This window comes from Pseudophryne corroboree, chromosome 6 (assembly GCF_028390025.1).
Source record: "Pseudophryne corroboree isolate aPseCor3 chromosome 6, aPseCor3.hap2, whole genome shotgun sequence".
Taxonomy (NCBI): Eukaryota; Metazoa; Chordata; class Amphibia; order Anura; family Myobatrachidae; genus Pseudophryne; species Pseudophryne corroboree.
Genome location: NC_086449.1, coordinates 540,069,633 through 540,096,323, shown reverse-complemented (window position 1 = coordinate 540,096,323; position 26,691 = coordinate 540,069,633). Strand labels below are relative to the sequence as shown.

Below are 26,691 nucleotides of genomic sequence, written 5' to 3'. Positions count from 1 at the left end.
AATGCAAACTTTGGAAAGTATCAATACTTCACTATATCTTACTGTACATCAAAAGCCTATTATTTTTATTATAAACCCCCCCCCCCCAAAAAAAAAACAACAACCCATATTTGGACTACCTGGGTAACCATAATAGTTAAACGGTTTCCTGTTTATTTATTTCTTTTTTTTAAAACCGTTAATTAGGATTTACAATAACAACAGACACAGCATTACATACTCGTGTAGTTTAGGTTATACAAAAGTACATACTGTGCTATGTTTGTTGGTCAAAGAAGAATAAAAAGGAGGAATAAAGAGAGTGAACATATACGGAAATTTAAAGTATAATGCTATTACAAGTTATATACATGATAAAAAGCAAATCATGTTCTCAATAATAAAAATGGAAACCAGAAAATAGGCATAGACAAACAAAAACAGGTACCTGTATATTCAATTAGGGTCGAAAACTGCCGTCTGTTGAAAAGACGGCAGTTTTCGACTTTTTAAGGTCGAATCGTGATTCGACCTATTCAATCCCAGTTGTTTTTATTCGACAAGTCGTGGAATTCGACTTGTCGAATAGTACGTGAATCGGCAGTATAGCTGCCGATCCACGTACTTTTGAGTGAAACGGGACCAAATTCGACAGGATTTGGCCCAGTTTCCAACCATCTCAGTCCTACATAAAAAAAAAACGTCGGACTGGGCTGTGGGACCTAGAGGAGGGCGGGGGGGCGCGGGCTTACAGGGGAGAGCAGCGCTACAGCACAGCATTGCAGCAGGATGTCTCACAGCCGCGCCGCTCACGGCAGCATCTACCTGGCTCCAGCAAGTGAGGTCACGCTTGCTGGAGCCGGGTTGACACTGCTGTGAGATCTGGCGGCTGTGAGACGTCCTTCTGCAGCGCTGCTGTAGCGCTGCTCTCCTCCATCTGCCCACGGCTGTCCCCGCTGGTCTCACCCCTCTCCGGTCCCTCATCTCAATTCGACTTTTTTAAGTGCGGGAATGGGCACCAATTAAGAGGTTAGAAAGAAGACAGTCTATTTTGTTGCTGAAGCTATAGAATCTGTAATACAGTATCTATAAAAGGAATAGAGGTCTCCCAGTTGAGACTACTGAGAAAGTCCGCTTCCCAGTTTAGGATCCCCGAAATGAACACTGCCGATATGGCTAGCAGATGGCGTTCTGCCGACTGAAGAATCTTTGATACTTCCCTCATTGCCATGCGGCTTCGAGTGCCGCCTTGATGATTGATGTACGCCACCGTGGTGGCGTTGTCCGACTGTACCTCAACAGGCCTGTTCTGTATTAAATGCTGGGCCAGGTTCAGAGCATTGAACACTACCTGCAGTTCCAGAATGTTTATCGGAGACCACCGACCATGAAGGGAGTGTTGCTCCAACACCGCGCCCCAACCTCTCAGACTGGCATCCGTCGTCAGGAGGACCCAGCTGGAGATCCAGAAGGGACGACCCCAGCTCAATCATTGGTCCTGCAGCTACCAGCTCAATGACAGATGGACCTCCGGAGACAAGGAAATCACGTGAGACCTGATCTGGTGAGGCAGGCCATCCTACATGGGTAGAATCAGTTTCTGTAGAGGACGGGAATGGAATTGAGCGTACTCCACCATGTCAAAATTCACTTAAAAAAGCTCTTCTGAGGGCTGCTGGAGCAGCCCTGCCCTTTGTCTGCCTGCACTGCAGGCACCAACAACAAAACTGAGCTCCTGTGCACAGAGGCGGAGTTATAGAGGAGGCAGCGCTATGCATTCTGGGGACAGTCAAAGCTTTTAGCCTGTTGGTGCCTCGGATCAAGATCCTACTTTACACCCCGATGTTATTCCCTGTGGAACCCCAATGTACCCTGCAGCAGAAATATACTGGTAGGTTCATTGGCTCCCAACAAAAATTAACCATAACATGAATTTGTGTACATGTACATGTGGTAGGGAATATAGATTGTAAGCTCCACTGGGCAGGGACTGATGTGAATGGACAAATATTCTCTGTAAAGCGCTACATAAATAACTGCCAATAATAATAATATTAATAATGTTAGTGATAATAATATTAATAATGTTAGTGTTAAAAAAGGTTATTTTTTATTTTTTTTTCTGCAGGTTTTCCTCCAGCTGACAGTTGTTAAAAAATCACAAGCAGCATTTAGGACCAGCAAGAAAACCGCTTGATCGAAAAAAAATCTTTACAAATGACTGTTACTGTGTTTTTTCTGTACCTGTCAAGTACACATTAATATGTACAACACTAGTAGTTATAGCCACTCTTTATCAGCATTAAAATGATATGAATAGGACCAGATTTGATTATAGAAACTAATAAGCGGTAGGAAAACATAATATTATGTGAAGCAGAAGTAATACGAATAAATAGCATATCTACCAATATGCCAATTAATAATAATGTTTTTACTAAACTTAATTTATAAGGTACCACAAGTGGTCTGCAGTGCCATACAGAGGGAAAAACAGTAAAGTACAGAGAACAGTACAATACTGTACCTATTAGTGTGAGCGCAGATAACAGGTATAGGTCTGAAGGAATGAAAAACAAAAAAGGAGTGTAGTCCAGGGGCAGAGAGCCCAAGGAGGAGGTGTAGCTGGTGTGTACGAGAAGCATGTAATGAGAACTGGAGGGAGGAGAGCCCTGCTCATGGAGCTTACAGTATAAAGGGGGACGGGGGGAGGAGACGAGGAGTGAACCAGTATAAGGGGAACTAAGGGCAGGAAGTATGAATGGGAGAATAGGTTGGTACAAGAAGGTGAGGTAGACTATGTGGTGACATGGTAAGGTGTTGGACGGATATGCTTTTATGCAGACCTACAGTACATTACAATTATACCACTGCATCATCCACACCAGCCCTAGATTTTCAATCTCCATGTATCAGGAAAGACTGCATATTGAATATACCAACATTCATTTCTAGTAATACAACCATTATTCAGTAGCAGGACAATTCCCTACTCAGTAAATGCATTCCATCACTCAGCATTGCAGTGTTAATACACATTTACTAACAGCATACTTGGCCTATTAAAGGCCTGCAATTATACGGATGATAAAGTTCACAACTTAGGTTATTGCTAGGCATACAAGTCATGCCGTAGTCACCTATGTTCCTGTCCCATAGGATAAATTACACTGCATCATTAATATAATGTGACTTAATATGCATTTATTACACATTACTTGGCGTTATCCTTTATTACCTCATTAAGGTAATACACTTATCTCAAAGCATGCTGTAAGTAAGAGAAACAAGATGCTGTATATTCCATAAGGGAAGAGATAGCAATCACACTGAAACACTTAAAATATTGTCAAATATTAACATGCCTTTTCTTAGGTTGTTACTAAAACCAAATCCGCCCAGTGACCCAAAGCCATGATGGCTGTACACCGATAAAGGTGCTGAACAAGACAACTTTGCTGGCTTACATGGTCACTTCCGTGGTACTGAATATGATGCAATTAAAAAGTATGCACCATATTTAATATTTAAAACACTATTATCAAGGTCATGTGCTGTCACTTAGGTTCAGATGCAATGGAAATATGTAAAGAATTAACATGACACATTTAGAAACAGGGCTCCTCCTTTCTCATTAGCAGATCACAATATTACATGACTCATTACTCCAGGAAACAAACAAGAACATTGATATAATAAAATGTCTGATGAAAGCCTTCAAATACAACCATTCAAATACATTTGTCACTAGTAATAAGTGCCTACTACAGGTTGAGTATCCCTTATCCAAAATGCTTGGGACCAGAGGTATTTTGGATATCGGATTTTTCGTATTTTGGAATAATTGCATACCATAATGATATATCATGGTGATGTGACCTAAATCTAAGCATAGAATGCATTTATGTTTCATATACAACTTATACACAAAGCCTGAAGGTAGTTTTAGCCAATATTTTTTATAACTTTGCATTAAAGTGTGTCTACATTCACACAATTCATTTATGTTTCATATACACCTTATACAAACAGCCTAAAGGTCATTTAATACAATGTTTTTAATAACATTGTGTATTAAACAAAGTTTGTGTACATTGAGCCATCAAAAAACAAATGTTTCACTATCTCACTCTCACTTAAAAAAGTCCGTATTTCGGAATATTCCGTATTTCAGAATATTTGGATATGGGATACTCAACCTGTATTATATATTTTAAGCAAACTAAGTTGCACAATATTCACTTAAGTTACTTGCAGTTCACTCGCCCCTTGGCAGTTTGCATACTGGCATGTAACCACTAGCAAGCGTACCTTTCATGTAGGCCCATACGTGCAAGACAAAGCTATGTGTTATTCCTCCTGTGCTTTCTTCTAAACCTGTTTACCATCTTACCCAAAGGGCATTTAAAAAACTCAATATCAATAGGTTTAGGGCAAGGTTGTCTTGCGTTGTGACCTCCTACATCAGCTTCTGCGAGGACACATGAGTGCCATTTAAAACTTTCCGCACCCTCAACAACAACAAGCCATGGTTCAGCGCTCAGCTCAGACAGCTCCGACAGGCCAAGGAGAAGGCTTACTGCAGCGGGGACAGGGCCTGGTACAAGCAGGCCAGGAACACTCTGACAAGAGAAATTAGGCTGGCAATAAAGTGGTTCGCTGACAAGCTGCCACATAACCTCTCAGCAAACGATCCTGTGTCAATATGGAGAGGCATGCAGGCCATAACCAACTACAAGAAAACCCCAAACCCCCTGCTATGCCCCAGGAACTGGTGAACAAACTCAACAACTTCTACTGCAGGTTCGAAAAGGAGGCTCCCTGCCATAGCACTAGCCCTGACCCAGGCAGGCCGGTCAACCCCCCTTACCCTGGCAATCACTCTCAGGTACTATGGGTGGAGCAAAGGGAGGTAGAGGCGATGTTCAAGAGGGCCAAGCCCAGGAAAGCTACTGGACCGGACGGCCTGTCGCCAACTGCGCTGAAGATCTGCGCTGCCCAACCTGCCCCCATACTTACCAAGATCCTCAACACCTCACTGGAGTCGTGCAAAGTCCCCTCCTGTCTCAAACGTTCCACAATCATCCCGGGCCCTAAGAACTCCAGCACCAAAGATCTGAACGACTACAGGCCGATCACACTGACATCTGTGGTCATGAAAGCATTTGAGCGACTGGTGCTGAACCATCTGAAAGAGGTGTCCGACCCTCACCTGGACCCCCTACAGTTTGCCTACCGAGCGAACAGGTGCATCGAAGATGCAGTCAACATGGGGCTGCACTTTCTTCTGCATCACCTGGACCTACCGGGCACATATGCAAGAGTCCTTTTCGTTGACTTCAGCTCAGCGCTCAACACAATTGTTCCCAGCATCCTGCTCCCCAAACTACTCCGTCTAGGGATCCCAGAACCTACCTGCTACTGGATAATGGACTTCCTATCAGACAGAAACCAGGTGGTTAAAGCTGGGAAATTCTTGTCAAGTGTGCGCATGATCAGCACCGGGGCCCCACAGGGATGTGTACTCTCCCCCCTGCTCTTCTCCCTGTACACCAATGACTGCTCCTCGGAGGAGCAATCAGTAAAAATCCTAAAATTTGCTGATGACACCACCGTCATTGGTCTAATCAGGGATGGGGAGGAGTCTGCCTATTGAAGGGAAGTGGCCTGGATGGGCCTGTGGTGCGGCAACAACAACCTTGACTTGAACCCGCTTAAAACAGTAGAGATGGTGGTGGACTTTAGAAGGAAACCAACTGTCATGCCCCCACTCGTGATCACCGGCAGTGCAGTCCCATTGGTGGACTCCTTCAAGTTCCTAGGCTCTAAGATCTCCCGAGACCTAAAATGGGGGCCCAACAGCGATACCATCGCAGGAAAGGCACACCAGAGGCTGTTCTTCCTGAGGCAACTCAGTAAATTCAACATCCCAGAGAAAATGCGGTAAAGGCCACATTTACGCATATATGAGACTCCCCATAGGTAGAATACAGTAACTGGGTTTCTGTGGAACACAGCACCTTTGTCTGCAGTGCTAGCTGTGCATTTTAGAATGTTATGTCTGGCATACGTACTGTCATGGATCCAGGCTACTATAACAAGACTGGAATAATAAGATTTTACTCACCGGTAAATCTATTTCTCGTAGTCCGTAGTGGATGCTGGGGACTCCGTAAGGACCATGGGGAATAGACGGGCTCCGCAGGAGACTGGGCACTCTAAGAAAGAATTAGGACAACTGGTGTGCACTGGCTCCTCCCTCTATGCCCCTCCTCCAGACCTCAGCTAAGGAAACTGTGCCCGGAAGAGCTGACATTACAAGGAAAGGATTTTGGAATCCAGGGTAAGACTCATACCAGCCACACCAATCACACCTTATAACTTGTGATAACATACCCAGTTAACAGTATGAACAACAACAGAGCATCAGCCAACCTGATGCCATCATAACATAACCCTTTATTAAGCAATAACCATATACAAGTATTGCAGAAGAAGTCCGCACTTGGGATGGGCACCCAGCATCCACTACGGACTACGAGAAATAGATTTACCGGTGAGTAAAATCTTATTTTCTCTAACGTCCTAGTGGATGCTGGGGACTCCGTAAGGACCATGGGGATTATACCAAAGCTCCCAAACGGGCGGGAGAGTGCGGATGACTCTGCAGCACCGAAGTAGCAAACACAAGGTCCTCCTCAGCTAGGGTATCAAACGTGTAGAATTTTGCAAAAGTGTTTGAACCCGACCAAGTTGCTGCTCGGCAAAGCTGTAATGCCGAGACCCCTCGGGCAGCCACCCAAGAAAAACCCACCTTCCTTGTGGAATGGGCTTTTACTGATTTTGGATGCGGCAATCCAGCCGCAGAATGAGCCTGCTGAATCGTGTTACAGATCCAGCGAGCATTAGTTTGCTTTGAAGCAGGAGCACCCAGCTTGTTGGATGCATACAGAATAAACAGCGAGTCAGTTTCCCTGACTCCAGCTGTTCTGGCTACATAAATCTTCAAAGCCCTAACTACATCTAGTAACTTGGAATCCTCCAAGTCACGAGTAGCCGCAGGCACCACAATAGGTTGGTTCAAATGAAAAGATGACACCACCTTTGGCAGAAATTGCGGATGAGTCCGTAATTCTGCCCGGTCCATATGGAAAACCAGATAGGGGCTTTTACATGACAAAGCCGCCAATTTTGACACACGCATAGCCGAAGCTAAGGCCAATAGCAAGACCACTTTCCACGTGAGATTTTTTAACTCCACGGTCTTAAGTGGCTCAAACCAGTGAGATTTCAGGAAACTCAACACCACGTTAAGATCCCAAGGTGCCACTGGTGGCACAAAAGGGGGGCTGAATATGCAGCACTCCCTTTACAAAGGTCTGAACTTCAGGAAGATAAGCCAGTTCCCTTTGAAAGAAAATGGATAGGGCCGAAATTTGGACCTTGATGGACCCTAATTTAAGCCCATAGTCACTCCCGACTGTAGGAAGTGAAGGAAACGGCCCAGCTGGAATTCCTCTGTAGGGGCTTACTGGCCTCACACCAAGCAACATATTTTCGCCATATACGGTGATAATGTTTTGCTGTCACGTCTTTCCTAGCCTGTATCAGCGTAGGAATAACTTCATCCGGAATGCCTTTCTCCGCTAGGATCCGGCGTTCAACCGCCATGCCATCAAACGCAGCCGCGGTAAGTCTTGGAAAAGACAGGGCCCCTGTTGTAACAGATCCTGTCTGAGAGGCAGAGGCCATGGGTCCTCTGCGAGCATTTCTTGCAGTTCCAGATACCAAGTCCTTCTTGGCCAATCTGGAACAATGAGTATTGTTCTCACTCCTCTTTTTCTTACGATTCTCAGCATCCTGGGTATGAGAGGAAGAGGAGGAAACACATAAACCGACTGGAACACCCACGGTGTCACTAGAGCGTCCACAGCTATCGCCTGAGGGTCTCTTGACCTGGCGCAATACCTTTGTAGCTTTTTGTTTAGGCGGGATGCCATCATGTCCACCTGTGGCAGTTCCCATCAATTTGTAATCTGTGTGAAGACTTCTTGATGAAGTCCCCACTCTCCCGGGTGGAGGTCGTGCCTGCTGAGGAGGTCTGCTTCCCAGTTGTCCACTCCCGGAATGAACACTGCTGACAGTGCTCTCACGTGATTGTCCGCCCAGCGAAGAATTCTGGTGGCTTCCGCCATCTCCACCCTGCTCCCTGTGCCGCCTTGGCGGTTAACATGAGCCACTGCGGAGATGTTGTCTGATTGAATCAGCACGATTTATCGCGAAGCAGGGTCTCCGCTTGACTTAGGGCGTTGCATATAGCCCTTATTTCTAGGATATTGATGTGAAGGCAAGTCTCCTGACTTGACCACAGACCCAGGAAATGTCTTCCCTGTGTGACTGCCCCCCACCCTCGGAGGCTTGCATCCGTGGTCACCAGGACCCAGTCCTGAATGCCGAATCTTCGGCCATCGAGAAGGTGAGCACTCTGCAGCCACCACAGAAGAGACACCCTGGCCCTGGGGGATAGGGTGATCAGCCGATGCATCTGTAGATGTGATCCGGACCACTTGTCCAACAGATCCCATTGAAAGGTCCTCGCATGGAACCTGCCGAAGGGAATGGCCTCGTAAGATGCCACCATCTTTTCCCAGGACTCGCATGCAGTGATGCACCGACACCCGTTTTGGTTTAAGAGGTCTCTGACCAGTGTCATGAGTTCCTGAGCCTTCTCCGTCGGGAGAAAAACCTTCTTCTGGTCTGTGTCCAGAATCATGCCCAGAAAGGGCAGACGCATCGTAGGAATCAGCTGCGACTTTGGAATATTCAGAATCCAGCCGTGCTGTTGTAACACTTCCCGAGAGCGTGCTACGCTGATCAGCAACTGCTCTCTGGACCTCGCCTTTATGAGGAGATCGTCCAAGTATGGGATAATTGTGACTCCCTGCTTTCGCAGGAGCACCATCATTTCTGCCATTACCCTGGTAAATATTCTCGGTGCCGTGGAGAGACCAAACGGCAACGTCTGGAATTGGTAATGACAATCCTGTACCACAAATCTGAGGCACTCCTGATGAGGTGGATAAATGGGGACATGCCGGTAAGCATCCTTTATGTCCAGAGACACCATAAAATCCCCCTCTTCCAGGCTTGCAATGACCGCTCTGAGCGATTCCATCTTGAACTTGAACCTTTTCAGGTAAATGTTCAGGGATTTTAAATTCAAATGGGTCTGACCGAACCATCCGGTTTCGGTACCACAAACATTATGAAATAGTAACCCCTTCCCTGTTGAAGGAGGGTAACCTGTGATAGTGTATGAGCTTCCTTTAAATGGCAAATATATATTGATTCAAGCTTTTTCACATTTAACAAAGATATTTACTGTTAATCACAAAATGAGTTGATATGTCCTTAAGAAAAATGTGCAGAGCTGTTCAGAATATTGTATTTGCTGAATAATCTTGTTTTAAGGCATGACTTGTACAAGACAAATGCAACATTAAATGTATTGGAAATGTATCCAAGACGGACAAAGCAACACCAGATATATCCAAGGCTAATTGAGAAGAATAAAGAAAGAAATCTTTTGAGTTTATGTCCGAAAGACTGATAAACGAAATAATAACCATTTTCAAGGCTGTCCTAGTTGCCACTTCTAACATTGTATGACAATCGATGTATTCAAGACATACATGGTGTATTCTGATTGGCTAAAATGTATTGGCAAGCATAAACCCTTTGTGTTCAAGCTATAAATAATAAAGCCATGACGGCCCTCAAGCGGGTCACTTATGATTTGCTTCGATTACGCATAAATTTGTGTCATCTTATCATTCATTGACCTCCAACCGGTTGCTAAAGGAGAACAGCATTCTGACTGATGACTGAAGAGAGTTCATAATCCGACCTGAATAGATTTATTACCCTATCATTTTGGGGATCTCGTCCGGGATATTCCAGCATCTCCTCCACTGGCAATAAATCCTCTGATCTTTCAGGAACCGCTGATAACAAAAAAAAACGGTAAGTGAGATTTATTGTGTAGATTTCTACCTGCTCACTTGAACTCAGCGCTTCCTGTGTAAATCAAGGGGAAGTCCAGTCGAGAAGGTCAGAGAATATCTTAAAGAGCCCAGCGTCAGTCAGAAGAATTTTTTTTTTTTAAGGTACCATACATGTATGTTATATTGTTGAATTATGTTATATAGTTGAATTATGTTATATTGTTGGATTGTGGGTAAATAATTTCAGATAATTTGTCACAAGTGCACAGGGGTAATTAATCAAGTATGCAGAAAACCTTAAATTGTGCAAATACTGATGTGTGTTTGTTGAGAAAATAGAGCCGTTTTATAAAAGTGGCGCATGGCCAAGATATGTTCTAATGCTGATAACCAGTTTGAATTGATAAATAACCAAAGAGGTATATGCAAATCTTGTACCTGTGTTGTTGTGTTAAGAAAATACGAAGGGTCTGTAGCACCAAGATTGCTGGCAATTACAAGCACTGAAGTCTCATTTGGTTATGTGGAAAATGATGATGAATTTTATTGTACAAAAGGTTGTCATTTAAAAAAAAAAAGAGAATTGTTGGAACATTACATTAAGAATGATTGATTTAACATCATAACCTATTGGCCTAGGAATCACATAATCCCAGGTCTAAGACCCATGTGCCGTGCAGTCTCAAACAGCTGCCGTGCACGCAGATAACAGATATAGGATTTACTGTCATCTTTGTTTTTGTATCCTTGCACTGTTATATGTACTCTGTCAATATGCTTTTGAAAAGGTGGGGGGGAGTCGGGTTGTCTGCTGAATAATGAAACTAGAGTCTCCTACACACACTGATAGGTATTTCTAAGCAGTCCCCGGTGTTAGCTGTTACTTTCTGAAGAGAAACAAGCATTAATACAACAGGGATACTGATACAAGCAGGAGTCCATATAGGCAGGGGGATAGACCCTTGGAGTAACTTAACAATAATATTAGGGACGCATCTCAGTGATCCAGAAGAAATAATCTATTATGCAGGTCTCACTTGGGGAGCAGTACTAACAAATTCTCCACCAACACAGGGAGGAAGGGGCAACACTACAACCCCAGTCATTTGTCCACAGACGGATTGAAGAAGCTCTTTTAGAGATTCTTTAACAGGAGATTTTAATTCCCTCAAAAGGAGTTATTAAAATACCACATCAGGATGGGTTCAAACCCGTGGATATTGTTAATAACAGGGAGGGTAATGAATCTCTGAAAGGAATTTCAAAAGAACAGGCTTCCCGTCAGAGGGGACACTTGACCTAGATAGAGATTCTTTAACAGGAGATTTTAAGTCCCTCAAAAGGAGTTATTAAAATACCACATCAGGAGGGGTTCCGCGCACGTTCACCCAGGCATGGGAGCGCGGTCTGAAAAGATGTCAGGGCCCGACAAACCCGTGGATATTGTTAATAACAGGGAGGGTAATAAATTTCTGAAAGGAATCAAAAGAACAGGCTTCCCGTCAGAAGGGACACTTGACCTAGAGAAATGGGAAAAATTTGCCTCAGAAAGAGAAAATGAAACAATAAGAAAAGCCAAAGAAAAGAATGCCATACCGAAGGTAACAGTTCACGTTGTCCAGGAACAAAGCAAGTGGAAAATCAGAAACCCAATGCAAGGGGCCACAGGAAGGAACTCAAAAGAAGGAACCAAGCAAGATGAAAGTGTTATTTCTGCAAGAAAAAAGGACATTTCAAGAAGAATTGCAGAAAATACAAGAAATGGTGTGAAAACCAGCAAGAAAAACCTAAAGCATAACTGAGACCTAGTCCAGCAACAGCACCTCCACACTATACCCCACCCCTATACCCAGACATGCATGCACACCAAGGTACCCCTAGTATGAACAGAATGCAATTACCTACAAGCTCACTAAAAGTGAAATTAAAAAGATACGAGCAAGGAAAAGAGTGACGAATAATCAGCCCTATCTTAGAAGGATCTGTGGTTGAAAATCCGAATGATTTACCTGAGCTATGTGTACAGAGTATGCCCCAGTGTCCTGATACTTCATCACAAGAAACCCCAACAAGGTTAAAGCAAAGAAATTTTCTACCTAATGCTTCCCTCATGTTTAAACGAGTGGTAGACACCTGCAATCAAGCTGAGTCCAGTAAACAATTGTCCACAATCAGGGACTATAGGCAGCAGGGTGCAATTCAGGCAGAGAGGAGAAACAAGGGATCAAGACACAGCCTCTACAGCTTTTAATGCCCAGGTGCATAATGTACAGAATAAACTGACATATTTTCCAGAAAGATTGTGTCCGGTATGTCAGTTTTGCGTTCCAGAAGGATATGAACATTGCCCAAATTGTGGAAACTGGATTTCACACCATGAACCACCATGCCAAGATATCTATGCGACTAGAAATACTGAAAGACGGTCATCATTGCCTGTTTCTCTGTATCCAGCACAAGTACAGAAAATACGCAACCCAGATAATGCAGCCAGGACGAACGAACCATACATCGTACAGAGCCAACACCACAAACCATGGTATGGCAATGACCTCGCAAATATAGTTGCAGAGTCCCCAGATCCTAGATAAAACCCAATAGCAGTTTATGCCTATATGGAAAGAATTCAAACCATATGGACACCGGCATGGGTCGACTACCACCAGTTGTGCGAGGCTATACTAGGACCAGCAACTGCCCAAACAGTAAGCACCATGTTAAAAGCAGATGCAGTAGATGATTGCCCAGCCATAACGGACGTTCCGACAGAGAAAAATAGAACAACGTTTGAAAGTGGAAAGATGTACATGACAAGACTTAAGAGATGGTGTCATGCACAGACACTCAGGGCACCAGCAGCCCCAGACTTGAAACAGGAAAAGACTGAGTCCATCAGAACTTACTATGATAAAGTCACTATACGACACACAAGATGATAGAATATGAAGGTGTGCAACTCCTGTGTCGACAACAGTGTACTCAGTCACCACTGGCAGTTCGATAAAAGTGACTTTACCCACAGGAGACCCAAGGGTTTCAAGAGCTGTTTTTATGCACAACCAGATTCCTCTACGTTTACTTACAGATCAAGCCATTGCAACGACTGGATTGGGAGATTAAGCCCTACCCTTGCAAGAAAGCAAAGATGTAACCTGAAATACAAGCTGCTATACAAGACCAACTCTCACAGGAAAAGTAAGACAAAGAGGAACAACAACTCCCAGCATAAACATCATTATGTTAAACACCAGCCTGGGTGGACTTGGACTAAGAAAATGACATGCCAGCAGCAGTGAGAAAGAATATGCAAGTTAAGAAGGACAAAGAAAGACATCTGACAAGTGGTCAGTACTACCTGGCAAGATTACAGAGATAATGCCATGATTTAAAGCAACAGAAGCTCCGGGGTTTAAAGCAAATAATAAGGAACAAGACAGAAAAAAGTTCCAGAAAACAAATGAATGATGCTTCTTCTGCCAATATGAAGTACAAGCTTCTTCAGGTACTCCCCAGTGAACAGAATGTCTCCAGAAGAAACAGCAGAAGGTATGATTACAGTCACCTTGCCCACTGGAGAAATACGTTTGTGCCTAATGAATACTGGAGCCAGCACACGCAGAAGACAGCAGAGGGAGATACCACAAGAACTGATGATATCAGAAATTCTTAAAGGGACAGGAGATGAGAGAAATGCAGTCACCAATACCAGCCCAATTCTTGACCTTGGAGTACATGTCCAGTGACTTTGCTGAAGCACAATGTACTAAAGCTTATCTAAGGAGAATACAGTACACACCAGCAGAAGTTTAACTTTCCAGCAACTTATCAAAGGAAAGAACAAAAAAAAAAAAGCCATTTAGAAGCAAGTTAAAACAGAAGTTCAGTATTGGCTCATTCCCGCAGTACCAGTTGTAGAAGAAAGGAAGCAATACTACTGGACCAGAATAGCCCTGTGGAGGGGCTATATCACCAAGTGATATATCCACAAAACACACAGCTAAATACAGGATGTGAATGAACTGCTGATTGCCACCACTACTAAAAGAAGCACCAAGAAGGGGCAGTGTCCTTAGTGAAGTTTCTGGAAGAACAAGACTGCAGAGCCTCAGAAGGAGAAATTGCAGCTAGTCAAGCAAGAGTTAATCTTCCTAGGACACTCAAGGTACCAGACATCTAACAAAAGTGAAAAGGAAAAGATTCAGACTGCAAGCTAAGATGCCAACTAGTGTCAAGCAAGTCAGATGATCATTCCTGGGCCTAGTAGGACACTACAGAACACGGATACCTCTAGCACCAGTCTACATGCAAGCATTGTATGACAACACTGAAAGGGAGGAGGGTCCGCATCCTACATACAGCAACAGATGAATTAAGCTATTGAATAGTTGGAAACAGCAGTTGCCTCATCTCAAGCCCTAGAACTACCTGACTATTAAAGAAGGAGGCCATACATAGAAGTCCTTATGCAAAATCATGGACTGAGGTGAAGACCAGTGGCCTACAACTTAAGCAAACTTGACAGCGGTAATCAAAGAGCACCTACCGGCATCAGAGCAGTGATAGCAGCAACAGCCCTAGAAGAGTATAAGAGCACAGACACAGTGATGAATCAGAAGTCCTAGAAGAGGACAAGAGCACAGGCATAGTGCTGAATCATGAACTTATCATCCAGGGTCCACATGCAGGTACAGAGAAGCTTCAACAAGCAAGAACCAAACACCTGTCAGTGGCAAGGCTGACCATGTATGAAGTAGCACTGCCAAAATGCGACAAGTAACCATCAGAAGATGTATTATCCTCAACGCAGCAACCCTTTTCCAACATTAATCAATAAAGGTGTTGAATCTCAAGATTCAAAAGGAGGGACAATTACCCCAAGGCAGGAGCCACTAGTCTATCAGATTTCTCAGAGGCAATGGCATTAATCCTGCAGAAATGGAGACCACACTTTACAGACACCCAGTTAGTTCAATATGTCGATGATATGCTTATTGCTGCACAGACAGAAGAGAAGTGCAAAAAGGAAACAGTATCACTACTCATCTTTTTGGCAGAAGAAGATTGCAGAGTGTCAAAAGACAAGCTTCAGCTAGTACAGAAAAAAGTTGTCTTCTTAGGACACTGCATATCTCAAGGAACAAGGCATCTTACTGATGAAAGAACAAAGGCAATAACTCAAGCAAAAACCCCAAGAACATTAAATGAAATCAGAGCTTTTCTGGGCCTTATTGGTTATTGCAGAGAATGGATTCCCTCGGCCTCATTACTGATGCAGCCCCTATATGAATTAATAAAAAAGGAGGCGTCAGCAGAAAACAGGGACACCATTGAAGAAGCAGTAAGACAACTAAAGCAAGCCATAATCACAGCCCCAGCATTGGGATTGCCTGATTACAAAAAAGCCTTTTAACCTATTCTGCCATGAAAACAGAGGGCATTCTTTAGGGGTGCTCACCCAGAAATACGGACCAAAACAAAGACCAGTGGCATACTATTCAGCCCAGCTGGATCCGATTATCTGAGGAGCACCATCCTGTGTCCGAGCAGTGGCAGCAGCAGCAATAATGAAGGAAAAGGTGACAGACATCATTGTGTTTGATCATCCACTGTGTATACAAGTACCGCATGCTGTAACAGAAAAGCATCTTTCTGCAGCCAGACTTACCAAATATGAAGTGATTGCCTAGCCCTCATGGAATTAGAGACTTTACCTATCCCTAATGTCCAAGATACACCATTGGACAATCCAGACATGAACCTGTTCGTCGATGGATCAAGATATTATGATAATGGATCCCCAAAGACAGGATATGCAGTAACAACTGAAACTGAAGTCATAGACTCTGGAGCATTGCTACCAAGCATGTCAGCACAAGAAGCAGAACTCATAGCAATGACCAAAGCCTGCATACATGCTGAAAACATGACAGCTAACATCTAGTCCCAGGATTACGCTGTTATATGGAAAAGTAGGGACTTCAAAAGCGCAAACGGAAAACCCATCAAACATGCCAGTTTGATTATGGAACTCTTCAGAGCATTGGAACTACCTAAAAGAATTGGAATAATCAAGGTACAAGCACATACTAAGAGCCAAACCATGGAAGCTAAAGGAAATGCATTTGCAGATGCAGAAGCCAAGAGAATTGCCTTACAATCAAAAGAACCTGAGCAAGTCTTTGTAGCTCAAGATGTGAAGCAAATGCCCAGTGAACAGGAGCTGATCAAAATTCAACAACAAGCATCACAAGGAGAAAAAAGAAAAATGGACACGACTGGGGGCAGAAGAAGATGAACATGGACTTTGGAAGTCAAGAGAATTGAAGTACTGTCTACCAGCAGCTCTATTTCCACCTATGTTACAAGTAGCTCATGGACAAGTACACCATTCAAAGGAAGCCATGGTGAATAGAGTACAAGAGCATTGGATAGCTCCAGGCTTCAATAAAGCTGCAACAAACTTTGTAGCAGGATGCTGGATCTGTGGAATCAGCAATCCAGGAAAAAGAACCCAGACACCTCTAGGAACTATACCCAAAGCCTCTTACCCATTTGAAAGACTACAAATTGACTATATACAGTGGCGACGAAGCAGTCCATATGAATATGTACTAGTAGCAACGGACATGTTTAGTCACTGGGCCGAAGCCTGGCCAGTAAGCAAAGCCACAGCAAAAACCACTGCAAAGAAACTGATAGCAGAAGTAGTATGTAGATTTGGGATACCTGAGGTTATAGAATCAGATAGAGGTACACATTTCACGGGAGAAGTCATGCAGCATATAATGAAAGATTTGGGGGTACAGCAGGCCTTCCATGTGCCTTACCAGCCCCAGGCGAGTGGGAGGGGGGACATCTGAACTTTGACCTTAAGCTAAAACTACAGAAAATGACAGAAACCAAAAGAACTTGTCCAGAATGCCTACCTATAGTCTTGTTTAATATTAGGACCACACCCATGAAACCTAGTAAACTGACTCCATATGAAATATTGTTTGGGTCAGCTCTAAGAACAGGTTGTTATTATCCACAACAATTACAACATAATCATGATGATTTTTACAGGTTATGTACAGGAGGTCTGTAAAACATTGACTAACCTCCATTGCCGAGTGTTTTCTTCCATTCCAGACCCAGAAGGATCAGCTACGCATAAGCTAAATCCAGGAGATTGGGTCTATTTAAAGAGACATGTGAGAAAGACATTTAAACCAAGATATGATGGTCCATATCAAGTGCTGCTAACCATGTCTACCTTAAATTAAGGTGAAAGGTCGTGATATTTGATTACGTGCATCCCACTTGAAGAAGTTGACAGTGACTCTCCAGCCAGAAGAATGAAGTTGCTTATCCTTTGATTATTGTTAGGGGTAATCCCCAAGGTTTGGACTATAAGTCCAGGGGACTGGTTTACTGAAAGAAAATAGTTCAGGCCTAGATAGTGTAGGTAGATATTAGGGAGAAAAAGTGGAATCAAAAAGAGGGGAAATGATAGTGTATGAGCTTCCTTTAAATGGCAAATATATATTGATTCAAGCTTTTTCACATTTAACAAAGATATTTACTGTTAATCACAAAATGAGTTGATATGTCCTTAAGAAAAATGTGCAGAGCTGGTCAGAATATTGTATTTGCTGAATAATCTTGTTTTAAGGCATGACTTGTACAAGACAAATGCAACATTAAATGTATTGGAAATGTATCCAAGACGGACAAAGCAACACCAGATATATCCAAGGCTAATTGAGAAGAATAAAGAAAGAAATCTTTTGAGTTTATGTCCGAAAGACTGATAAACAAAATAATAACCATTTTCAAGGCTGTCCTAGTTGCCACTTCTAACATTGTATGACAATCGATGTATTCAAGACATACATGGTGTATTCTGATTGGCTAAAATGTATTGGCAAGCATAAACCCTTTGTGTTCAAGCTATAAATAATAAAGCCATGACGGCCCTCAAGCGGGTCACTTATGATTTGCTTCGATTACGCATAAATTTGTGTCATCTTATCATTCATTGACCTCCAACCGGTTGCTAAAGGAGAACAGCATTCTGACTGATGACTGAAGAGAGTTCATAATCCGACCTGAATAGATTTATTACCCTATCACCTGCACCACCACCTGCTGGAGATATAATTTGTGAATTGCCTGTAACACTAATTCCCTCTCTAAGGGGGAAGCTGGCAGGGCCGCCGGTGAGGGGGCATCTCCTTAAAGTCCAGCTTGCATCCCTGAGACACAATATCTATTGCCCAGGGATCTAACAGGGAGTGAACCCACTTGTGGCTGAACTTACGCAGGCGTGCCCCCAACGGGCCTAGCTCCGCCTGTGGAGCCCCAGCGACATGCAGTGGATTTTTGTATTGGCCGGGGAGGACTTCTGTTCCTGGGACCTAGGTGTGTTGTGCAGCTTCCTTCCTCTGCCCACACCTCTGGCAAGAAAGGACGCACCTCAGACTTTCTTGTTTCTTTGTTCGAAAGGCTGCATTTGATAATGTCGTGCTTTCCTAGGCTGTGCAGGAATATACGGCAAAATATCAGAATTACCAGCTATAGCTGTGGAGACCAGGTCCGAGAACCCTTCTCCACACAATCCTCAGCCTTACATATGCCTCTTTAAGTCGGCATCATCTGTCTATTGCATATTCTACAGGACACGTCAAGCAGAAATCGACATAGCTTTGTCTCTAGGACCCAGTATACTCATGTCTCTTTGGGCATGTTTTATATATATATATATCTCTTAAGACGGCATCTTTAATATATATATATATATATATCTATATATCTATATATACATATAAATATATATATCTACATACTAGGGTCTCAATCTCTGTTGATAAGGTAACTGTCCACGCTGCCACAGCGCTATAAACCCATGCTGACGCCATCGCCGGTCTGAGTAGTGTACCAGAATGTGCACGCTATCTGCAGGATCCCTGAGAATAGCTGTTACGACAGGGCTACCTTTTGTGACACCCTAGGGGAAGATTCCCATCGTATCCTGGCCCTAGTAGGGAAAGGATACTGCCAGAGAATTTTTTGTGGGAAACTGCAGTCTCTGGTCTGGAGATTCCCGCTCTTTTTCATCATGAGAGGAGGGAAATTTACCTCAGCTTTCTTCCCCTTAAACATGTGTACCCTTATGTCAGGGACAGATGAGTCATCAGTGATATGCAAATCATCTTTTATTACAATAATCATATATTGAATACTTTCCTGCCATTTTGGCTGTAACTTTGCATTATCGTAGTCGACACTGGAGTCAACCTCCATGTCGATATCAGTGTTTATTATTTTGGATAGTGAGCATTGAGAGACTCTGAAGGTCTCTGCGACAGAGGGACAGACATGGCTAGATTTCCTGTCTGTTCTCTAATCTTTTGTGCCATAAATTCACCTTAGCACTTACACATATCCAAACAGGTGTCGGCGTTGTCGACGGAGACACCCTCTCACACACGTATTAGCTCCATCTCCTCCTTAGGGGAGCCTTTTACCTCAGACATGTTGACACACACGTACCGACACACCACACACACAGGGGATGCTCTATTTGAAGACAGTTCCCCCACAAGGCCCTTTGGAGAGAGAGAGAGAGAGTATGCCAGCACACACCCCAGCGCTATATGACCCAGGAATCACACAGTAACGTAGTGTTAACCCAGTAGCTGCTGGATATATTGTTTTTACGCCAAATTTATGTGCCCCCCCCCCTCTCTTTTCACCCCCTTCTATCGTGCTTCTGCAGGGGAGAGCCTGGGGAGCTTCCTCTCAGCGGAGCTGTGGAGAGAAAATGGCGCTGGTGAGTGCTGAGGAAGAAGCCTTCTGTCCCGCGATTTTGTGTAAAAATAATGGCGGGGGCTCATGCAAATTACAGTGCCCAGCTGTATATATGCCCTATTTGCCAGGAGGTACTCAATTGCCGCCCAGGGCGCCGGGCGCCCCCCCCTGCGCCCTGCACCCTACAGTGACCGGAGTGTGTGGGTTAGTGTGGGAGCAATGGCGCACAGCTGCAGTGCTGTGCGCTACCTCATATGAAGACAGGAGTTTTCTGCCGCCGATTTTGACGTCTTCTTGCTTCACCCGCCGGCTTCTGTCTTCTGGCTCTGCGAGGGGGACGGCGGCGCGGCTCCGGGAACGGACGACCAAGGTTAAGTTCCTGTGTTCGATCCCTCTGGAGCTAATGGTGTCCAGTAGCCTAAGAAGCGCAACCTAGCCGCAGTTAGTAGGTTTGCTTCTCTCCCCTCAGTCCCACGTAGCAGAGAGTCTGTTGCCAGCAGAAGCTCTCTGAAAATAAAAAACCTAACCAAATACTTTCTTATTAGCAAGCTGAGGAGAGCTCACTAAAATGCACCCAGCTCCGTCCGGGCACAGATTCTAACTGAGGTCTGGAGGAGGGGCATAGAGGGAGGAGCCAGTGCACACCAGTAGTCCTAATTCTTTCTTAGAGTGCCCAGTCTCCTGCGGAGCCCGTCTATTCCCCATGGTCCTTATGGAGTCCCCAGCATCCACTAGGACGTTCGAGAAAAATATGTGGTGGACACAAGGCTGATACAACACAACACAGTATAATCGCACAAATGGAAATGCTACTATTAGATTGTGCAATCTGTATTTCATATAGACCCATACTAAATTATGTTGTATGTAGCTATTACGTTTTAGATTGCAGCATTTGCTCTTTCTAAATTAAATGTAGAGGTAGGTATTTCTGTGGATAGTATTAACAAAAAAGTAAGACTGGTAATATAGCAACAAAGGTTTATTAACCAATGAACATGGGAAACAAATTTTGCATTTGCTACATAACAGTACACCACATCCTGGATGTGTAACAGTGTCACCCCTGACCGCATCCCCTTAGTATTTGTAAGTTGTACCACAGAAATAACAAAAAGCTGTTGTGCTTCCTTTTCTCGGAATAAAACACCCTGTTCTGCAGATCTGTAAATAGTCTCTTCTCTGTGCACCACTGCTGCCACACTGCTCAGATGACATACTGTATTCTGCTTTCTTCTGGACCACACATAAAAGCTGCCTGTTGCTACAGTGCCTCTATTATCAAACTGTGATTTTACACATTCATAGTATTCTTGAAGTAGAGATCACAGTGAACAGGTATCTATTTCATATGAAAGGTGACGCATATGTCAGATTCATCTTTTCCACAAATTAGTGAGCCCGTTTGCTGAAGATAATGGAGTTAGGCGAACGCATTGCAGTCTGCTCAGGAAATGAAGCTGAAAGCCAGGGGCAGCATAATATAATGGATTATCTCTCACATGACAAGGCCTCTAATTCTCTGATAAAAACAAACTGTTCAACAGAGCCTTATATTCATGCTTATAAGAAGAGTCTTACGCCACATTTACAAAAGTCCCAGGCATGCCGAAAACACCACATTAATGAACATTTTACATTAATTCAGCTTTCTTTCATTATTATTTTACATATTCTACCCATTATTTGTGGGACACTGGCTACATGGGTAGATCATGTGCCTTGACTCTAATCCCGGCAGCCGACAATGCCGACAGCCGGAAACCCGACGCACAGGGGCTATTCCCACTCATGGGTGTCCCATTAAGTGGGAGTAAAACCTGTGGCGAGCGCAGTGAGACATCGAGACCGCAAGGTAACTCTTTGCGTTTGCCCCGCTCCCTGCTGCTGCTGCCGGGATTTTGACAGCCGGCATCTCGCCCGTCGGGAATACGTATGTATTCCATCCTTAGCAGACACCAATGGATTATTACTTGTGATTGCAGATCCCGGAAATGTGTACTTTTCTACCACAGGATACAAAATAATGGCTAGAATCTGCAGGATTAAATATAATATAAGACCTAAACAATGACATTAAACAATATTGCAGTATCCCTTCTGTATTGTGGTTCTTCAGATCTAAGACATCTAGTTATAACTATTTCCTGAGGTATGGTTTCACATTTTTTTGGATAACATGCTTATATATTAAGATAGCATTGGGTAAGAGTTAGGGATGATGTACTGTACACATTGGAATCATTTCTAAAAAGAACACATTGATGCCACAAGAGCATCTCAGGACTGGGTTTAGTCTGACACAACAAAGACATATAAATAGCTAAACCACAAACATTTTCTAATTTCAACATGACGAACAAGCAGGTACAGTGTACAGCAAATGCAGGCTTTATATATATTAAATAAATACTGAGCACGTTTTTGTTTACCTGTATATTTTTTAGATGCCTTCTTGTCTGAATGTGTCGTATATAAATGATCAATAAAATAATGGGATTAGTGTAGGAACTTAAGGGCTGGAATGACAGTATACCTGAACAAAATACACTGCATTTGAAGAAAACACAGGCGGTTATGTTACAAACATGAGACCAGCTTGTAAAATATATGAATAAATATAAAATGATTGTATCTACTAATAGAATCCTTATTTACCTCTTCAGCATCATTAGATTAAACCAGTAGTTGGCAGAAAGGTCTATGGAAATACAGGATATTTATTAACCACATATTTAAGCAAATACTTTAAAAAAACAAGGACATATTAAAATGTTTGGTGCTTCACTGCGTAGCTGTAGAAGGGTTGGGTATGTGTGACCGGCGGTCACAATACAGATTGCAGGATCCCGGCTGTTGGATGGCCAGTGGGGGTGAGAGCGGTGTCCTGACCACTGTTCACATAAACGCATCCCCTGTAGACAACAATAAAATCATTGGGGGGCTTCTTTTGGCACATCGGTCACTGACTAGGTACCCCTCTTTTATTTTGGTCTCTGATTCTTGTTTTAATAAACAATTTGATGGCAACATAGAAACATAGAATTTGACGGCAGATAAGAACCATTTAGTCTGCCCCTTTTTTTTATCCTTTAGGTAATCTCAACCCTTTTTGAACCTTAATTCTTTGTAAGGATATTCATATGCCTATCCTAAGCATGTTTAAATTGCTCTTCAGTCTTAGCCTCTACCACCTCTGATGGGAGGCTATTCCACTTATCCACTACCCTTTCTGTAAGTTTTCCTTAAATTTCCCCTGAACATGCCTCCCTCCAGTTTCAGTGCATGTCCTCGAGTTCTAATACTCCTCTTACTTTGAAGAATGTTTCCCTCCTGAACTTTGTTAAAACCTTTGGTATATTTAAAAGTTTCTACCATGTCCCCTCTTTCCCTTCTCTCCTCCAAACTATACATGTTAAGATCTTTTAGCTTTTCCGGGTAAGTTTTGTGATGTAGGCCATGCACCATTTTAGTTGCCCTTCTTTGTACACTCTCTAATGTATTTATATCCTTCTGGAGATATGGTCTCCAGAACTGGACACAGTATTCCAGAGGAGGCCATACCAATGACCTATACAGTGGCATTATTACTTCTTTTTTCCTGCTACTGATTCCTCTCCCTATGCAACCAAGCATCTGACTTGCCTTTCTCATTGCTTTGTTGCATTGCTTTCCTGCCTTTAAGTCACTTGAAATAGTGACTCCCAAATCCCTTTCCTCCTCAATAGTTTCCATTATAGTACCCTTGATACTATATTTAGCCTTTGGGTTTTTGAGAACCAAGTGCATGATTTTGCATTTTTTAGCATTAAACTGTAGTTGCCACGTTCTTGACCATTTTTCAAGCCTAGCTAGGTCATCAATAATTTGTGTTACCCCTGCTGGTGTGTCTACCCTGGCATACTTTCCCTTCAATACCATTTGCAATGTCACCAACAAAGATATTAAAGAGAACTGGTCCGAGTACAGATCCCTGGGGTACTCCACTGGTAACATTTCCCTCCATAGATTGCACTCCATTTACTACAACTGTCTGTTTCCTATCCTGCAACCAGGTTCTTATCCATTTAACTATTTTATAATACACCCCCACGCTTTCAAGTATATTTAGCAATCTGATGTGGGACAGTGTCAAATGCCTTACTAGAGTCTAGATATGCTACATCTACAGCTCCCCCTTGATCTATTATTTTCATCAGAGTCAAAAAAGTCAATAAGATTTGTTTGGCATGATCTCCCACCAGTAAATCCATGCTGTTTTGGATCCTGTAAGTTGTTTGATTTAAGATATTCCACAACTCTTTCTTTTAATAGTTTTTCCATTACTTTCCCTACTACTGATGTAAGGCTTACTGGTCTGTAGTTACTTGCTTCTTTCTTGCTTCCGCTTTTGTACAGCGGAACTACATTTGCTCTTTTCCAGTCCTCTGGAATGGCACCTGTATTTAGTGACTGGTTAAATAATTCTGTTAATGGTGCCACCAGCACATCTTTTACCTCTTTTAGTATACTTGGGTGTATCCCATCTGGCCCCATTGATTTACCCCCTTTTAGTTTTGAAAGTTCTGTTAGGACCTTCTCCTCTGTAAATATACTTTCATCTACCTTATTTTTATGAATGTCCTTGCAACTTAACTGTGGCCCCTTCCCTTCTCCTTCTGTAGTAGATACTAAGCAAAAATAATTAATTAGGTGATCTGCTATTGCCTTGTCTCCCTCCACCAAATTCTCACTCTCTGTCTTTATTCCTCGATTTGATTTTCTCCTTTCATTTATATACTTAAACAATGTTTTGCCCCCTTTATCTACTGACTGGGCCATTGTCTCCTCAGCTTCTGCCTTGGCACGTCTGATCACTTTCTTAGCATCCTTCCGTCTGTCAAGATATACCTCTTTGTCATTATTATTTTGAGTCTGTTTGTATTTCCTAAAAGCCATTTTTTTTTGCTTTCACACTAGTTGATACTTCTTTTGTAAACCACACTGGCTTTCCTTTTCCTGGTGCTTTTCCTAACCCTTTTGATACAAAAGGTATGTTGCCCTTAGTACTGTACTTTTCAGTTTTTCCCATCTCTCCTGAACTCCTTCCAAGTCCCTCCAGTCCGCCAATGAATCACTTAAACATCTCCCCATTTTTGCAAAGTCAGCATTTCTAAAATCCAACACCTTTGTTTTTGTGTGACAGGAGTTGGATCCTGTCTTTATACTAAATCATACTGCTTGATGATCACTAGATCCCAGGTGCTCACCCACATATATGTCAGATATCCTGTCACCATTTGTCAGAATTAAATGTAATATTGAGTCTTTGCGAGTGGGCTCCCTCACCAATTGCTTGAGAGATGCTCCCTGTAAGGAATTTAGAAATTTGCCAATTGTAGCTGAACGTGCAAAGGACCACTCCCAATTTACATCAGATAAATTAAAGTCTCCCGTGATTGACTTCTCCCTTTAAAGCCATTTTAGAGATGTCCAACAATAGGTTCCTGTCCAAATCCTGCCCCTGGCCTGTTGGTCTATAGATCACCCCAATGCGTATAATGTCCTTCTTCCCGGTTTCTGTGGTGACCCAAGGGCATCAGTTTTAGCTTCAATATTTTGTATTAAAGTAGCATTTATGCTTTTTTTTCACATACATTGCTACCCCTCCTCTTATTCTTCCCATTCTATCCTTTCTAAATAAATTGTATCCTGGTATAGCTACAGTATGTCCCAGTCATGATTCTCATTGCACCATGACTCAGTAATTGCCACAATATCCAGGTTATCCCTTGTCATTATCGCAATTAGCTCTGGAATTTTGTCTCCTAAGCTCCTAGCATTTGCACACATAGCTTTAAGAATTTTGTTTGTGCATCTGTTATTAGAAGCCATGTCCAGACAGTACAAAATAAATGACAAGTTTAAAGTTGAAATTACCTGTTTGGTGATGTTGCTCAGTGTTTGGTACTTGTTTTTTTTACTAAACAGGAATCACAATCTGTCCTTTACACCACGACTACACATCACTAAATGTAAAGATATAGTACACCTGAAAAACTGGTACTATGTGTGAAAACTATTAAATGTGTTGGGATGCCATCAAACAAAACATGCTTTTGGCTTGAAATATAAGTAACTTAATGAAGATTAACTAAATACAAATACAATGAACATATCAGTGTAACGGGGTTTATGAAGTAGAAACAAATAACAAACCCAGTTAAAAAAATTAAAAAAAAATAATACGGGGGGGGGGGGGGGAGTATAAAAAAAGGCGGCACTTTACTGAGGGTCGAATTTGCACAAAACTGCTCGCACTCCCATAGTGGTCTGAACAATTTTGAGCGTATTGTGGCCGATTCGAGCCCGCGAACGGTGCAAGATCGGCTGCCGTTGCCAGCGTTTAAATACCATCGCAGCTAATTTGATTGTCACCAATGTTCGCTACCAGGAGTAAATAAATGTAACTGAATTCCCTCCTTAATCATTATAAATAAATCATGAAAGCAAACTTAAAATAAAAGGAAAATGTGAGTTTCTATACATTTAATTTCCAAATAGTGCATTAATTTGAATGGGGAGAAACAAAATAGTAATTTGTAGGTTAACTTCTTTAGAACAGCTTTCGATTCCTTTTTGTGTTTCAGCATGAATCAGAGTTTTCTGTGTTCTGTGCAAATAACAGGAAATTTTGCAAGATCAAAATTAAAGAACACTGCCAGAAGAACAAACACATTCTCAAAATAAGCTAAATTACATTTCACATATATCCTTCCTTGCTATCACTGCCATTTGCATTATTTTCCCTCATGACATTGTTACCAATACTCCTCACTAGTGATGAGCGGATTCGGTTTTACTCGGTTCTCAAAACGGCATCTTATTGGCTCACGACTGACTACATTATAGGAGGACGCATTGGACATCCAGAAAG

General features: G+C 42.8%; 1 protein-coding gene across 6 annotated transcripts in view; it reads right to left on the bottom strand.

The window, feature by feature from the left end:
• POC1B (POC1 centriolar protein B) overlaps nucleotides 1-26,691 on the bottom strand; it is a 462,304-nt gene that overhangs the window by 17,048 nt on the left and 418,565 nt on the right. Inside the window, exon 11 of one of the 6 annotated variants that reach the window (XM_063927653.1) lies at nucleotides 26,289-26,427. The exons of the other annotated variants lie outside the window; for them this stretch is intronic. Within the exon in view, the coding sequence (XP_063783723.1) occupies nucleotides 26,401-26,427 (27 nt within the window). The 3' untranslated portion in view covers nucleotides 26,289-26,400. Of the gene's footprint in view, nucleotides 1-26,288; nucleotides 26,428-26,691 lie in introns of those variants that run through there. 6 annotated transcript variants of the gene reach the window in all.